This window comes from Ziziphus jujuba, chromosome 10 (genome assembly GCF_031755915.1).
Source record: "Ziziphus jujuba cultivar Dongzao chromosome 10, ASM3175591v1".
NCBI lineage: Eukaryota > Viridiplantae > Streptophyta > Magnoliopsida > Rosales > Rhamnaceae > Ziziphus > Ziziphus jujuba.
Window position 1 is genome coordinate 1,741,522 of NC_083388.1, and position 16,080 is coordinate 1,757,601.

Below are 16,080 nucleotides of genomic sequence, written 5' to 3' on the forward strand. Positions count from 1 at the left end.
TTTCAAATCATTCCAATAATAAGGAGAAAAAAAAAATGCTTTATATATAGAAGAATTCCATTATTGTAGAAATTTGGAGATATAAAAGGCATAATATTGTCTCCATCATAGAAGTTGCTTTGCCAAGCATGTTGTCTTAAGACTAAAAAATGGACATTTGAAGAACAAGAAGAGGACACCTCCCTCATTTTCACTATACCAAAAGAATCTCAGCACGGGGTTGGATTAACGAGCAGTCTTGCTATCAGTAATTGCTAATATTCTTAAGATGTAGTTCATTTTACTTTATAAGCAAATATAACCAGTCAATTTAACATAGGAACGGGGTTCATATAGCTACTATAATAGATACAACTATGGGTTTCAAGTGTAGTTTATCTAGCACGGTTAGAACTTCGAGTTGCTCTTCTCATATCAGAACTGGGTTGGGAATGTTGTGAGGGTCCGGATTCAGTTTCATTGTTGGTTCTTTGCCTCTTTATTCTAGGTCTTGGAGGTGGTTGGCTTTGAGTGGGCATATTTGGCTCATCATCATGCTCAACAAGTTCTAACTTCGGTCCATATTTCCATTGTGTCCCACAGCTGGGACAAACTCTTCCACCCTAAAAATTCAGCACTGGGTTCATGGATTAAACACAATAAAGCTGTTTATGCAGAAACACGAAATGAGTATCCATGTCCATACCTTCCGCTGGGAAAACAGCTTCTTTAGACAGTAGTTATGGATTCTGACCACACAAGCTTCATTTTGGCACAACTCAGCCTGTCAAACAAAGAACCAGAAAAAGTATCAGGTTTAAAGTGCTGACAAAATATTTGATAGGTATATAAGGTGTTTGCCTCAACAGTCTCAAGGGGATTGAATATAAAGATGTAGGGAAAGAAGAAGAAGAAGAGTATAATGAGTATATAAAGTGTTTGCCTCAACAGTCTCAAGGTGCTTGAATATAAAGATGTAGGGAAAGAAGAAGAAGAAGAAGAGTATAATGAGTCATGGAAGAGTATGTCATGCAAAGCATAGTTCAGATTTGAAGAAGAAGAGTATAATGAGTCATGCAAAGCATATTCAGATTTGAAGAAGAAGAGTATAATGAGTCATGCAAAGCATATTCAGATTTGAAAAATAACACTTAGATTGAAGCACTCGGAATGAAGCATATAACGCTAACTAAAAAGGAAATGAAAATCTGAAAGAAAAGGAAAAGATTGGATTGACCTAAAACAGACGAATAACAGATTATATGTCACATCACATGTATGTATGGCAAAGAGGGACAAACACTACCTTCACTCCAGCTTCATTGCAGACCTCACATGAAGGAATATCATTATTGCGGAACCAACTTCGCAGATCTAGGAAGGATCTGATTCCAAGTACAATGTTGCCATCTACTACGTTAAGCCACTGGTCTAATACAAGTTCATTAAGGGCTTTTTCCTTCTGACTTATTGAGAAATTTCTGAGTGCAGGAATGTAATCTCCATTTCCTTGTGAGCCTGTCCCAATAATAACCTGAATATAGACCATAAGAACTGTTGAGCAAAATATTACATAGATGAACTGAAGTACCTTTGTCTATGAGAAGATGGCGTAATGTGAATTAAATTTGCAAACAAAAACTGCCTAAACAGAAGGACTTGGATTTGCTTTTTTACGATTATCATTGAACTTCGGCTACAGCAGCTTTCTCATTAATTTTCAACCACATTTTCTGGCAACATTAAATTCTAAGTGAACTAATTTTTCTGATCAGCAGTATGTATCCAACATAAAACAAGACGACTCACATTATTGTGGTGCAGTTCAACATAACATAGACAAAATTCTCTATAAAAGACACTAGATAAAATATCAAAAGAAAACTTCACTACATGATAAATTCACAGATACTGCTATTAAATACATCTGGAACCACAATAAACATCTAAAAACCTAATAGTTTTCATTTCTAAAAAAAGACTAGGTGAAAGAGATTAGATGAATTACCAAAAGAAAACTTCACTGCATGATACATTCACAGAAACTGCTCTATAAGACATCTGGAACTTTAATAAACAACTAAAAACCTGATAGTTTTCGTTTCTAAAACTGATCTTTGAAATGTAAGCTTTGGAACACTACTAACATCTTACTTTTGGTTCAGTTTTTAACCACCGAGTGTTTGAGTCTTATACCAGTTAATCACTTTCAGTTTGTTCTTTTCAACTTGTAAAGCAAGGAACTACTCACGTCAATCACTAAAGTACCAACAACATTAATACACATATAGTGAGGATAATACTAATGCTATGAAACTTGAAAACAATGACTTCTTTTATTTCTGCATTCTCACTTTGCAGAAGAACAAGAAAAGGCCAAAAGTTATAAAGTTCAATAAGGTCAAACAAGTTCTAGGCTCAATTTGCTTGTGTAATTTGCTAATGCACATTATTAGTTTATATATTTCCTGAGAAAAGAGAAAATCAGTTGATGAGCACAATTTTTGAACCTGATTCTCCAACCGTAGATTAAGAGCATCAATGCTGGATATGCTTCCCTGAGCTGTTGCATCTTGCACAATAGCCTCAATCTGATATTTGAAACAGTAAATATCAAATTATAGTGCATGAGACATCCTTTAAGTCAACTATACTCATAAAGTACTCATTACGTAAGAATATATAGTCACAAATATCAGAATGCTGTAATTGAATGCTATCTCACCATTTTCTGATTATAAAATGAACCATCACATGAACAAATATATAATATTACTGGAACAAGGCTTTAGTGTAAACTCTTAATGATACTTACAATAGCTTTATAGAAAGCAATCTGGGAAACCGAATATTTCGTTCCTAGCTTGGATTGCTCATCAGAAACATTATTGACAACTCCATAATAAACTTGACCATCATATTGAGATCTGCAGCCTCGCAACTCAAACTGAACATAAGAAAGTTCCTTGTTTATTTTCAGAAGAAAATCATCAAAGAGCTGCTGATGAGAACCTGGGGTAAAATGATAACAATAATGTGTTCAACTAACTGCTAATGATTCTTACCAACAAAGAAAATAGAAGACTAGAAATTAAATGAAGTATAAGGTTTAATGTAATCGCTGCTCGGAATACATAATTTCTACTTCGATTATGAACAAGAGTATCCAACACCAACAACTGAAAAGACATCTCAAATCTATTTTCCTCTGAGTAACTTCATGAAAAAATACATAGATTCATAAATATATAGTTATATAACATACATATTTCTTAATCCAACGCTAATCCAACTTTTCTGGTGAACAGACAACGAAGAAAGAGGTGTTTAGAACACATGCATGACTCAGGGGAACAAAAAAACAAAAGAGTAAAACCTGTAACTTTAAACCATCGGTTTAAATCAAGTGCATACAAATATCCATAATAAAGAGAGAGCACTTCAAAATATAAAGGTTCCAAAAAGAGGAGAAAACAATGGGCAAATTTGAGATTGAGAGTGAAGATCAGATGGTGGGAATCGTTTTCAAAAATTCTATTATAATGGTTGTATTTTGCAATTGTCCCATTTTTAATTCTTTTTGTTTAAATGGATACAATTACATACAGAGAGTGTTTTAATTTTTATTTTTTTTCCTTCTTACATATTTGTTTCCAAACCCCTTAATTTCTGTAACAAAGAATGAACAACTACCAGAAACGATTAAAGACCAATCAAACGCCCCCCACTTGATTTCCGAGAATGCTCAAGCATTTAAACAAAAGTTTTAGAATTTGCATCTATTTCTAAACGTTGTTGTACAAAGCATATACATATTTTGCACAAAAGATCATTTTTTTTTTTTTTTTAACCCCAAAACATTGAATTCCAAGAAGGAAAAACGGAAATCGGAATGACATCAAAAAAAAAAAAAGAAAAAAAAAAAAGGGAAGAAGGACCTGGGTTTTTGCCGGTGAGGCCCGTAAAGATGCGATGGAACTGATCCTCCTTCAGTGGACCACGAGAAAGCAAAGCTTGAATGAGAGTCTGATGCCTCCACGTCAATTCCGGCATTTTCAAAGCTTTTTCAAAACCCTAATATTCGACCACTCTGTATGCTTGGGAGCGAAACCCCTATTTTTGGAAAACCCTATCTCCGCCGGAAAAGAGGGTTTTAGAGACATTTACTCAGAAGGCGGGAGGTATTAGGAAGAGAAGAGGGTTTTGGGGATACTTGAGTTGGCGGGAGAATTATTTTCACTCCTTTGTTAATACAATTATTACCATGTGCGGCTCTTCTTTATTTAAAAATAAATAATAAATAATAATAATATAAAATTAATTTATCATAGTACATCCTAAATTGATCCTCAAATAAAAATAAAAATAAAAATAAAACTTATTTTTAATGATATAAAAATTTTCACTAATCTATTTTTTCTTTTAAATAATTTTTGTTAGTATTATTTATCCATTTGTTTTTATTACTGCTATTTATTTTTCCCCCAAAGAAAGGTGATCCATTTCTAAAACCCATTGAAGATCGGTTTCACCTTTAATTTTTATAACATCATATGTTTTGATATTTCCATTTATCCGCTTTCTTAATACAAAGATAATTTATAGAAATTGATCGGGATTTTAAGTTTTTCAAAAGTTGATTAGCCAAAATCAAATACTATAGAGTTTTTTACTGACGAAACACACATTTTCTCTTTGAAATTTGCATCTCACGTTAAAACAAATTTAAATTCAAATTGTCTCTCTAGTGAAAACTAAAACCAAAAATTATAAATATTATCACATTGGTTGGTCCATTTTTTTGTTCCCCGTAGTTTTCCAAAGTCGTTTAAGTCCAACATAAGAAACCACTCTGATAATTGAAGTTATCAAAGAACATAAAGAGTTCAAATGCTTGAAAAGTGTAATTCCCTTGTAAAAAGAAGTTCACTGTATAACACAATGAATATCATAAAATTACATAAAACCACCAACAAAAACAGAAAACCGGTATACAAATTGAAGAAAACAAGCTTCATTTGTCAATTATCATTACAGCATGCACATTAAAGAACAACTTACAACAAGTTCTACTTAATACAGATTGATAACCATTTTTTAGCGTCAACATTTGCCTCACTGACAAGAGTTAAAACATATTTCAGGAAAAAAGAATCTTCAAACGATGAGTTTTCTATGCAAATGCTGTTCAGTGGAACCTCCTTCTCCATCATGATCATGGAAAATGAGTGTCAGAATTCCTACCAAGCCTAGCACCGAACCTACAAGAAGTTTATCATATCGTTCCACCCAGTGAAACTTGAGCTGGCTAGCACCATAGAATGACAGAGCAACCAGCGAGGTCATCACAGTTATGGTGCTGTAATTCAAAATCACTTTGTGAGAAGTTATACGATGGATCATCTAACTTTGAAATCGCACTAAAAGAATTGACAATCACTAGTAATAGCACCAAACTAGGTAGACAGATCTTAAACTCAGATTCACCAACTTATGGACAATTTGGTACACCAGACAAGATAAGACAACAAACAAACAAGTGAATAAAGCAGAAATGCTACACCCAGAAGCTAAGCTTCTGTCTGGGAAACTAAAAAAACCAGCCAAGAAATTATCACAGGTAACCCATTTCTTCTCGAGACAAAGTTCTTGTGAGAAAACCAAATAACAAAGTCTGGATGGGCAAACTTAGAGATATGCTTGACCCCAAAAGTAAAGCAAAGTGTGGTCTTGTTCATATTATTACTATTCAGACCACCTCTAGCTTATTTTCAGCGTCTAATACTTAGCGGTATGGGCCAAATTAAGTTTAAACAGATTTTATATTCTCTCTTTTATTTTTTATTTTTATTTCTTTATTTTTTATTTTTTTCTGGGTTGCTACTCATTGCATGCTTATATTTTTGTCATATTGTTTGGAAGAACTAAATGAATTAATCCAGATAATAGTTAAACAGGTCAAAATAAACATGAAACTGAATGCTTTCTATCTACGATACCTGAATAACAGCACTATGATAGCAAGAACCATCATGGAAGATGAATTCCCAACAGCGAGAAATACCGGAAGTGTTGTTGCACAAGGAGACAATGCAGGAACAAGGACAAGCCCGGCAACAGCCATTTTTTCCATGGGTTGGTTATGGGAATGACTGTGACCACCCTTCCCAGTAAAAAACAACAATATATAACTACCACCGAGAATTACAAGCAAAAGTGAAGCGAGTTTATGCACTGTTTCTTCGCCAGCAATGGTATTTGCCATAGTGACCGCTGTTATACCGAGGATTGCAGTGGATATTACATGCAAGACTGCTCCAAATGCAGCTGCCAACAATTATAACAAAGATCAGTACCATCTAAACCTATTAGCTATTGCTTCACCACTAAGAACCAGACGCACAAGTAGCTTAAAGAAAGAATAGCTCCGAGTCTATTTCATTTTCAAGAACAATTTAATTCTCATTTTACATAGAGCATTAAACAAACTAGCTTTACATAATTCTCATTTTACATAGAGCATTAAACAAACTAGCTTTACAACAAAATAGCATTGGTTGCTTTGTTTTGCACCAAACCAAATTCAAAGAGATTGACAGCCTACAAGCTATATAACAATTTAGCAACCAGGATAATAATACTGAGCTAAAATCGAAATGCAAATACCGTGGAGCATATTCCGGAGAAAAACAAAATCACCAAGCCCAAACAAAAAATCAAAAGCATTACTAGCCCTAATTTAAATGTAAAGCACAATTTCCTATTCTAGATCCAGAACGTTGTCAACCCAAATTCATCTACCATACAACATCATCACCAAAATAAAATTTTTATCAACAAAATACTAGACATTGAAATAATGCTCTAAGAATGCCAAACTAACAATACCCAGTAAAGGCACTAAAAATCCCACAAATTATTTGCGCATAAGACTGATGCTAAAGCTCTGGGTCTCATGGATCTGAAAGTTGGAAATCAAAAAGAAAGAAAGGATTTGGGGGGGTTGGGGGAGGGGGAAGAGAGAGAGAGAGAGAGAGAGAGAGAGAGAGAGAGAACAAGCACATACTGACGAGAACAGTGCGAGAAAGCGTCCATTTCTGGGCTCGGCCAACGATAGAGAAAGGTAACCAATGCGTTGGGATGAATGAATGAAGAAGCGACACCGTTGCGATGCCTCCGATCTTCGACAGATCTTCTGCGCTGAAACTATCCATTTTCCTTGGATTTTCTGGTTTTTTTCCAATGAAACACTAAAGCAAATCAATGACGATTTTCGATGCGTAAAAACCAGATTACATTACAAGCTTTTTTGCGCTTTTCTTAAATCTAAAATCTGTTGGGTTTCATTTCATATGCGGTTTGGTTTGGGGGTTTCTCAGAAGTTTTTTTTCTTTTTTACTTTTTTAATTTGGAAACAGATTTTTTTAAATCTCGTTTAGTTGAAGAACAACAAGCGAGTGAAATTTTAGAAAACGGAAAACTAAGAAGTTTCGAGCTGGTAAAGTATTTCTGCTTATCAAACAAAGTCAAGATTTATTATGTTCGTCTCACTTTCATTCCACATGTAATTCATCTAAATCACCAAAAATATTTACCAATTTTGTTTTCATATTGTTAATTTTATTGTTTCAATAATAACAGAATTATATAAATTTCTTCATTAAAATTTGGATATTTATTGGGGTGATGTAAAATTGGTATCAAACATCTATATAGGATTAAGAAATGTTAACAACATAAAATAGATTGGATAATGTGGATATCTAACAAACACCTCGTTAAATATAATTGCTATAATTAAAAGAAAACATTTATGCAATTTATAATATTATTTTTTGCTAGATTTGAGAGTATTACTTGTTCATGAATTTAATTGTTCGCTTATGTATTTTATTCTTTTTATTTTTCTTCTGTAAATTATTATCCAAAATTATATAGCTTATAAACGAAAACACAAATATAAAAACGGATTTCTTGGTGAAACGTCCTACCCAAAAGACTTTTATTTCATTTTATTTTATTATTACTATTCTTTATTTTGCCTTCAAGTCTTATCTGAAGACTTGCCTGAAATAAACGCAATGCTTTTTAAGACAAAGTTTGCAAACTTCACGTAAAATGGATCATTTGCGTCATAAGGTAAAGTTTGTAAACATCTCAAGAAACCAGTCATTTAGTTTTATTTGCGACGAAAATGGAATTTGTAGTCATAACAACAATTAGATGATAAAAGGTTTGACATGTTAAATGTATATTTGATTAATTACCATTTGCTTTGTGCTCATGTCTTTCAACCTTGTTTTTCCGAAACAAACTTTTGGCATCAAAATAATAACATACCTGCTGACCGATTAAGGGGTAACAATTCTATTATATTTAACAATATATGCAAAAAATTTCTATAAATGCAACTAGTAAAGTGAAATAAAAAAACATATCCAGATAGTAGTAATAATAATAACCAAGAAAAAATAACGCAATAAAATTAAGTCAAAGTTGTTCATGGAATTGATCGACGCACGTAACAAATATATAGGTCACCCGTAAGTATATCATAAAACATTCTAATAACATCGTCATTGATAACACTGAAAGCTAACCTCACGAATAAAATTCCCACATCACAATTCCAAAAAAAGGGAAAAGAACAAAAGATCGACCAAAATCTACGATCTGTTATAGATCATAGCCTACTCAATGTTCACCAGGCATGCTTTTGATGATATCCGAATCACCTGACAAACACACAAAATAACATAAATCAGAAGTTTCAAAGCAAAACCCAAAAATAAAAAGGGAAAAAAAAAAAAAAAAGATACCAACAAAGCACATACCCGGATCGATAATGCTCAGGCAACATACTCTGTAATATTTCCCACATGCTGTTCCCAAGTCTACGTTGTCTGGTATAATCAAGTAAAATTTTCAAGTCCATGTTTTACAGAAATTAAGAAACCGTAGAAGAAAAAAAAAAAAAAAAAATTCCAAATCCCCTCACTTGCAAGGCTCAAGTAAGATAACGGCGAGAGTATATAAAGCTGCATAAAATTATATTAAACTATATTTCCTCTTATCCTTCTCTTACGGTAAGGAGTATACTTTAAAAAAAAGGCAGCAACATTAAATTGCTATTCCTATCCATAGGTTCATCTAACTACCTAAACACAACAAAAATTTGCCAGTTCTTCCACATTAACTGCTATTCCTCTCGTTAAATAAGAAAGAGCTAAGTTGTTCAAGACTCCTCCACAGCTGTGCAGCCTTTCAAAGTAATCTTGAAAAGGAACTATACTTTGAACATTTAGACAAACCCAAAACAAGGAGGCCTACAGAATAGGTTATACTAATTTTCCAAATGGTGAAGTAAGCCAGTGTGTCAGGCTCAATAACCTAGTTCATCAATTCATCTAGATGCTTGAGTTCCAATAAATCTCAAGCATGGCAACCACCCAAACATGGGAAGGAACACATGTAGACAAAACATCATTCATGCATGATTCCATTTCAAGAAACAAGAACAAACACTGAATAACTCAGCAGCACATTATGCACCTCAAAACAGGAACAATATCGAAACACGTTACAGCCCTCAAAAGACCAATATAATCAGATATCAAATTGGATAACAAACAAATATAAATACGTAGTCCACTAATGGAATCTAAATACATATTTCCCAAATGAAGGTTCAAAAGCATGAAGCAATAGAAATGAACACATTTCGAAATCTAAGGTTAGACACTTACTCCCATTGTAGTGATGAACTCCAACCTTAGCCAACATAGCATAATATTCAATCTCAGACTTTCGGAGAGGAGGGCAGTTGTTGGCAATGATAATCAGTTTCCCTGCGGAGGTAATAAATGAATATCACAACAAATTCATCAAATCACAAATCAAGTAAAAGAACAATATCCACGAATATTATGTAGAAATGCTAAATCATTATATCTATAAAAAAACCCATGTTCAGTAGGTCAAATTTACAATTAAGCTGATTCACATTAGGATCAGAATGTCAAAAATTTTCCGAATAAATCACCTTCATAAATCTACAAATTCAGTCTATATGGTCACTGTATCCCTTTTCACAAAAAACAACCAACTCAAAACCTATAGGAAGATATGTCAAAAAGATACAGAATAAAGATTAAACATCTGCCACCACCACATCCCCTAATCAATGGTTTAAGACGAATTTCCAAGAAAATACTCCCCTCGAGAAAATTTCAAAGGAGAGTGAATCTGAGAACTCAGTTTAACACAATTAGGGTTAACTAGGTGTGCAGATTTGGGGGAAAACAAAATAACTTTGGACTGTTTATCAAGAAAAAAATAAAGGTTTCCATTTGACACTAAAATTCGAAACACACAAAAATACAAAATTTAAATAAATAATTACCTTTGGAGTTTCTGAGGGATTTGAGAACTGTCTTGTAGCCCAAGGTGTACTTTCCACTCTTCATAACGAGAGCAAGCCGGTTGTTGATGTTCTCATGGGTCTTCTTCTGCAGATTCACAAATACCATAACCAAAAAAACGCCATCAGTGATTATCAAAATCACAACCCATTTGATAAAATAGAAAAGAAAAGAAAATAGAAAGGGAATAAGACTGAATAAGATTTAGTTTGGTAGATCTACAGCAAATGATGGACTACAAACTCAAACAACAAGTTCACAGAGAGAGAGAGAGAGAGAGAGAGAGATTACGGTCTTCTTGGCGGCCACCATGGTTGAGTGCTTGGTTAATGCGAGTGATACAGAGGCTATACGTCCAAAGAAGGAGACACGGGACAAAATGGTGGAGTACAATCTTTATATGGGGGAGACCGAGGGTTAGGGTTTTGAGAGTTGCTAGATAGGGTTTGTTTGGTACCTTGGATACTGTATTCTGAGGTCAGGATTAGATTGCCTTAACCTGGTTTTTAAATTGTTTTGAAAAGAGTCCTTTCTTTTTCTTTTATTTTTTGTCATCAAACTGTTTTTTTTAATAAAATAATAAATTCGACTAATCAATTTCATATAATAATTTAGTGGAATTATAAAAACAAGTCCTTTCTTTTTTTTATTTTATAATTAAACTTTTTTTTTTGATAAATTAATAAATTTGATAAACCAATTTTCTATAATATTTTTTTATGAAAAAAAATTTATATAATAATTTTAGTGGATTTATATCATTTTATCTATATGAACAAAAACAACTAATAAGGAAGACCAATGAAACATTTTATTTATATCCTCTTTGTTTTATGCGTTATTAAAGCTAAACTGTATTTGCCATTGTATGGTTTTTAGTCTTCAAAAATTTAATTTCTAACAAAAGTTTACTAGTCTATCAAAGGGGAAAAAAAATAAAAAATAAAAAAATGATGGTTTACTAGTTAATTTTGCTACAATATTTGCACATATGTCCAAATTAAAGTCGGTGGATTAGACATTGAAACATTTACTCATACTAGCTAATAATTATATACAATTGATTGAGCACATCCAATTTAATGAATTTGCATATAACAGCAAAACTAGTTTATAAATAAAGTACCAACATTTTATTAAAAAAAATAAAAATTTCAATATTATCCACAAAATTTGTAAAATAAAAGGTGGTATTAAACTGGTATATATAGAAGTCCATAATAATAAGCCAAAATAATAATAATAATAAATGAAAATCTGTATAACCCAAAAAAAAAAAAAAAAAAAAGGGAGGGAGGGCCCACGTTATCTGGAGATGGTCTTGGGTAGGTATCAGTTAAAAGCTTCGGTTATGCTGTGGACACGCTCTCTGTCTGTCTGTCTCTCTCTCTCTCTCTCGCTCTCTGTTTCTGTGAGCAAGTCTCTCTCCCAGCTGAAACACATAAAGAAGACTGAGGGACAAACTCAACACACTCAAGAAAAGACATGGCATTTTTGTCTTCACCTACTTGCTTCCATATTCCACTTCCTGTTACTCCATCTTCATCTTCTTCCAGAAAACAGCTCCTAAAGTGTCTGGATTTTCCCAAGTACCATAACAACCATGCACTCCTAAAGTGGACCTTCACACACCGATCCTCTTCCTATGATCCTGTGGTTCCTGCTCCAAGAAACCACTTCAAATGCTTCTCAAGGAGGCAACTTCAATCCGATGATTCTGAATTTGAATTCGAGAGACTCTTTTCCAACCTCAACCAAGCCACATTGAAAAGAGAACCCGGTTTTTATCTTCCCCTTTTTCTCTCAACATATACATTTGTGGCGATTATGGCAAGGGGAGGAGATTCTGAAGCTTTTATTTTTGTGATTTTTCTTACATACACGTTATGTTATGATGTGTTTGACAGGAAGTTTATCGAGTGCAATATTCCTTGTAGCTGGAACAACGGTATGCAACCTACTTACATTGACCACAACAACCAATTCCCATCAATATAGAATTCTATCATTTTTTTACTCTGAATTTAGATATATAAAAAGGTAATATTTGAAGGACACTTGGAGATTGATTGCTTAAAAATGGTACATATCTGAAGGACAGGTAGAAGAGTAGAATTGAAAAAATAGTAGATGTTTTAGATTAGTCTGATATGAATTTCAGTTGCTCTCTGTGGCTAATGTATGAATTGGGTGTAATATATATATATACATTGTTTTAGCCACTTGGTATTAGATTTGGTACAGGTAGGTGCTGGAATCCTTGCAATACCGGCTGTTACTCAAGAATCTGGATTTCTAGCTTCTGCAGTTATTTGTATCCTGTCTTGGGTTTTCATGGTAATTACAGTTGCTCTTTATCTCTCTCACTCTCTAAGCTCTCACTAAGGATGGATGACTTTAAATGGAAATTGATCATGAGCTCAACTTTGCCTTTGTAAATCTTTAATGATGGAAATGTATGTTCGTGTTTCCAGCATGCATTTGTTTGTTAAGTGTTTGTAAATTTGAGCATATGAAAGAGGGAACTTTAATGTAACCCTTTGTTAAGTGTTTGTAAATTTGAGCATATGAAAGAAGGAACTTTAATGTAACCCTACATATTGCAGGTTGCAACGGGGCTGCTAGTTGCTGAAGTAAATGTAAACACTATGTGCGAACTTGGTTCTGGTGGTGTTTCGTTGGTAATTTCTTCATCCTTTTTTTGTTGAATTCTTGAAATTAATCCGTGGAGATAAATTTGTTATCTTCTTCAAGAAGAAAAAGATACATGGTGACTCCAAAAAGATTGCCCTTGAAGTTGTTGTTCTTTACGCGTCTACCTAAAGCTAAACATACCTCATTTTCTTTGTGACTGATTTCAGGTATCGATGGCCATGAGGACTTTGGGGACAGTTGGAGTTCAAATTGCTTGGTAGGCTTTATATTATACAACAAACTTTGATGCATTTTTATCACTAAATATCAAAATACAAGATGCATATTACTGAAATGACTAAACAAATGCTGATATAGTTTCCTGATAATACAGCTAAGTATGTTGTATAAAGGCTGGTAAAATCCATTTTACAGATTGAAGTATGTTGAAACATTCATAAGAAAGTGTGTCACAAAGTATACAGGCCATCACAGACACATAGAAGAAAACAACTTAATTGAATTATAAGTCCTCCATAAGAGAAGACACCTAGCATACAAACACATGCATAGTTTTTATATAGTTTCCTAGCCAAATTTTCACATATAATATTTTCCCCCAAATTTTTCGTTTTACCTGTATTTCCTTTCAAACCCTGTTACTCTTGAATTCACTGCTTCAAATCCAAATTTTAATTATTATAGCTTAGTACAATATTTATGCACCCTATTTTGTCAATATCTCATAACAATCTTCTTTATCTTGCAGTTGGTCATACATTTTTATACACTATGCACTCCTTGTTGCCAAATATTTTGACAAATATCTCGTTCTTCAGATATTTTGACAAATTTTCTCGGCATTCCACTGTAAATACCATGAAACACTTTTCCTGAATGCTTAAATTGTTGTATCAAATTTGTGCTTTCCATTTCTAGCCTTGCGAGTAGTTTTATGTTAGTTCAAGTGTATCTTTTGTGTTTGTTAGGTGTTGACGGCAGCATTATGGTTGCAGATGGGAAAGTGCGACCTTGTTTTCATTGGTTTTGGGAGGCATATGCTACTTTGGGAGGTTTGCTTTTCTTTCATCTAACCATTCTCTTTTGTAAAATGAAAAACGTAGCTCTTTTTCAAGGAAAAAAGAAAGAAAGTAATACCTGCCTGTGTAATGACTGAACTTATTTTCAATTCTAGCCAGCGCTTACTTGGTGCATTTAATGGGGCTCTAGTACTGGGAATTATTGTTTCTTTTGCAGCTCTTGTGGTAAAGTATCCCTCTTCACAAACTACATTATTTAAAATATCATTTTCTGTGGAATTCAAATTGCATATTTCAATCCATGTCTGATAAATATCTTCTGTTTATAGTAATGACTTGTTAAGCTTTTCTGTTTAAATATGTCGGCATACACATGGAGTTATTCAGCAGTGGATTTAGTCTTGTGCATCTTATGACTAGCATACATTAAGTTCTTTTCATTAGGCAGTTGCAAGTGGTGATCTGCATTGGGAAGCACTTCTAAAAGCCAACTTTCAAGCTGCTCCTATGAGCATACCCATAATTGTGCTTTCATTTGTCTACCAGGTAAAACTCACCAAACTTGCAGCTGTCCAGTATCGAATAAGTTTGTGAAATTTTGTCTGTGTTTTTCCAGAATGTAGTGCCCGTTCTTTGTACGAATCTTGAAGGAAACCTGTCAAAAATAAGGTAAAAATATCATTGCACTATTGACTGAAAAAAAAGGCATAGAAAGTGATTAGCTCTATTATCTTCGTATAAGTTAACAATGCAAGCCAACTTAGAAATCTTACCATATTTCTATGCAGGACTGCAATTGTTCTAGGCACAGCTATACCACTTGTTTTATTTCTTGTATGGAATGCTGTTATTCTTGGAACCATCACAAATCTTGAAATGGCCTCTGATAAGATTATAGATCCATTAGAACAACTGAGATCTTCAAATGGAGCTGTAGGAGTAAGTTCACTCGTGCTTCTTTACACTAAAGAATAAAAGCATAGGGTTCTAAAGAACAAAATTTTCTTATTTTTCTTGTTAAAAATTTTCTGCAGCCTATAGTTGAGGTGTTCTCGCTTCTTGCAATTGCAACATCATACATTGGATTTGTATTGGGTCTTTCAGACTTTCTTGCTGATTGTAAGTGTTCCACTTCACTTTCACCATTATGAATAATCCATGTTTGATCTATGTTCATTTCCTTTTCTTGTTCTACAAGTTCATTAAGTTACTTATGTTGTTTGGTGTTATGTCTCAGTGCTAAAACTACCATCTGGTGACAGAACACCTCTGCCATACCTTCTAACTTTGTTTCCACCATTGGCACTTTCACTTCTAGACCCTGAAATATTTTTCAAAGCACTGGACTTTGCTGGAACCTACGGAGGTAAAAACATTATTCTTTTGTATATTTAAAAAACTTATATTAATAAAATTTTATCGTTACTATATGTTTACTTTTCTATGTTCTTCAATTTTCTTGATCAATTTGAAACTGATACAGTTAGTCTGGACCTTGTTTTACCATTTTTGTTAGTATTGTTGCTGTTTGGAATTCTTCCGGCTGCAATGTCATGGTCCGATAGATACTCATCTCCATCTCCATCTCTGAAATTACCCCAGTTGGTTCCCGGAGGAAGAGTCACACTTTCACTTATTATCGGAGGTTCAGGATTTGTCATTTTCTCCGAATTACTAGGCAAGTTTGGGCATTCATAAGTACCATTCCAAGAAATGGAATGACTAGGTTTGGTTTAAAGTTATAGAGGTCTGAAAACAGCTTCTCTAAAGATATAAAAATTCAATCATCCATTGCTTCTAAGAAAATTCTGACTCTTGAATTGCATTGCCTGACAATTGAGAATACAGAAAATCCATGACGAAATCCACATATTTATGTACTGAATAGTTGAATTTTCAAGAGCTTGGTAAAAGTTACAGGTTTCATTTCCATTTTTTTCCCCTTTTAAATATGGTCAATAGGATTAAATAGATCGATTTAAGAGATATCCAATCGTCTACGTACT

General features: G+C 33.5%; 4 protein-coding genes across 4 annotated transcripts; 1 reads left to right on the forward strand and 3 right to left on the reverse strand.

The window, feature by feature from the left end:
- Positions 1–80: 80 nt before the first annotated feature.
- Positions 81–4,221, reverse strand: LOC107410447 (uncharacterized). Its single transcript, XM_016017880.4, has 6 exons — positions 3,918–4,221; positions 2,795–2,991; positions 2,490–2,570; positions 1,286–1,513; positions 686–763; positions 81–602 (listed from the first exon to the last, which is right to left on the reverse strand). Exons 1-6 carry the CDS (start codon positions 4,030–4,032, stop codon positions 375–377), a joined length of 927 nt encoding a protein of 308 aa, XP_015873366.1. The 5' UTR covers positions 4,033–4,221; the 3' UTR covers positions 81–374.
- A 640-nt stretch (positions 4,222–4,861) lies between these two features.
- LOC107410444 (uncharacterized) lies at positions 4,862–7,604 on the reverse strand. Its single transcript, XM_016017877.4, has 3 exons — positions 7,046–7,604; positions 5,979–6,306; positions 4,862–5,338 (listed from the first exon to the last, which is right to left on the reverse strand). The coding sequence occupies exons 1-3, from the start codon at positions 7,191–7,193 to the stop codon at positions 5,137–5,139; spliced, it is 678 nt and encodes a 225-aa protein (XP_015873363.1). The 5' UTR covers positions 7,194–7,604; the 3' UTR covers positions 4,862–5,136.
- Positions 7,605–8,464: 860 nt separating this feature from the next.
- Positions 8,465–10,850, reverse strand: LOC107410442 (large ribosomal subunit protein eL30). The gene is made up of 5 exons (XM_048467922.2): positions 10,692–10,850; positions 10,382–10,487; positions 9,726–9,827; positions 8,814–8,882; positions 8,465–8,714 (listed from the first exon to the last, which is right to left on the reverse strand). Exons 1-5 carry the CDS (start codon positions 10,710–10,712, stop codon positions 8,674–8,676), a joined length of 339 nt encoding a protein of 112 aa, XP_048323879.1. The 5' UTR covers positions 10,713–10,850; the 3' UTR covers positions 8,465–8,673.
- A 902-nt stretch (positions 10,851–11,752) lies between these two features.
- LOC107410448 (uncharacterized) lies at positions 11,753–16,004 on the forward strand. The gene is given in 15 exon segments (XM_048467905.2): positions 11,753–12,180; positions 12,308–12,348; positions 12,645–12,737; positions 13,007–13,081; positions 13,262–13,311; positions 13,804–13,843; positions 13,846–13,904; positions 14,051–14,107; positions 14,230–14,299; positions 14,519–14,620; positions 14,691–14,743; positions 14,863–15,013; positions 15,109–15,193; positions 15,312–15,440; positions 15,591–16,004. Coding segments are annotated over 15 exon segments (1,482 nt in total). The 5' UTR covers positions 11,753–11,885; the 3' UTR covers positions 15,773–16,004.
- The last annotated feature ends 76 nt before the right edge of the window (positions 16,005–16,080 follow it).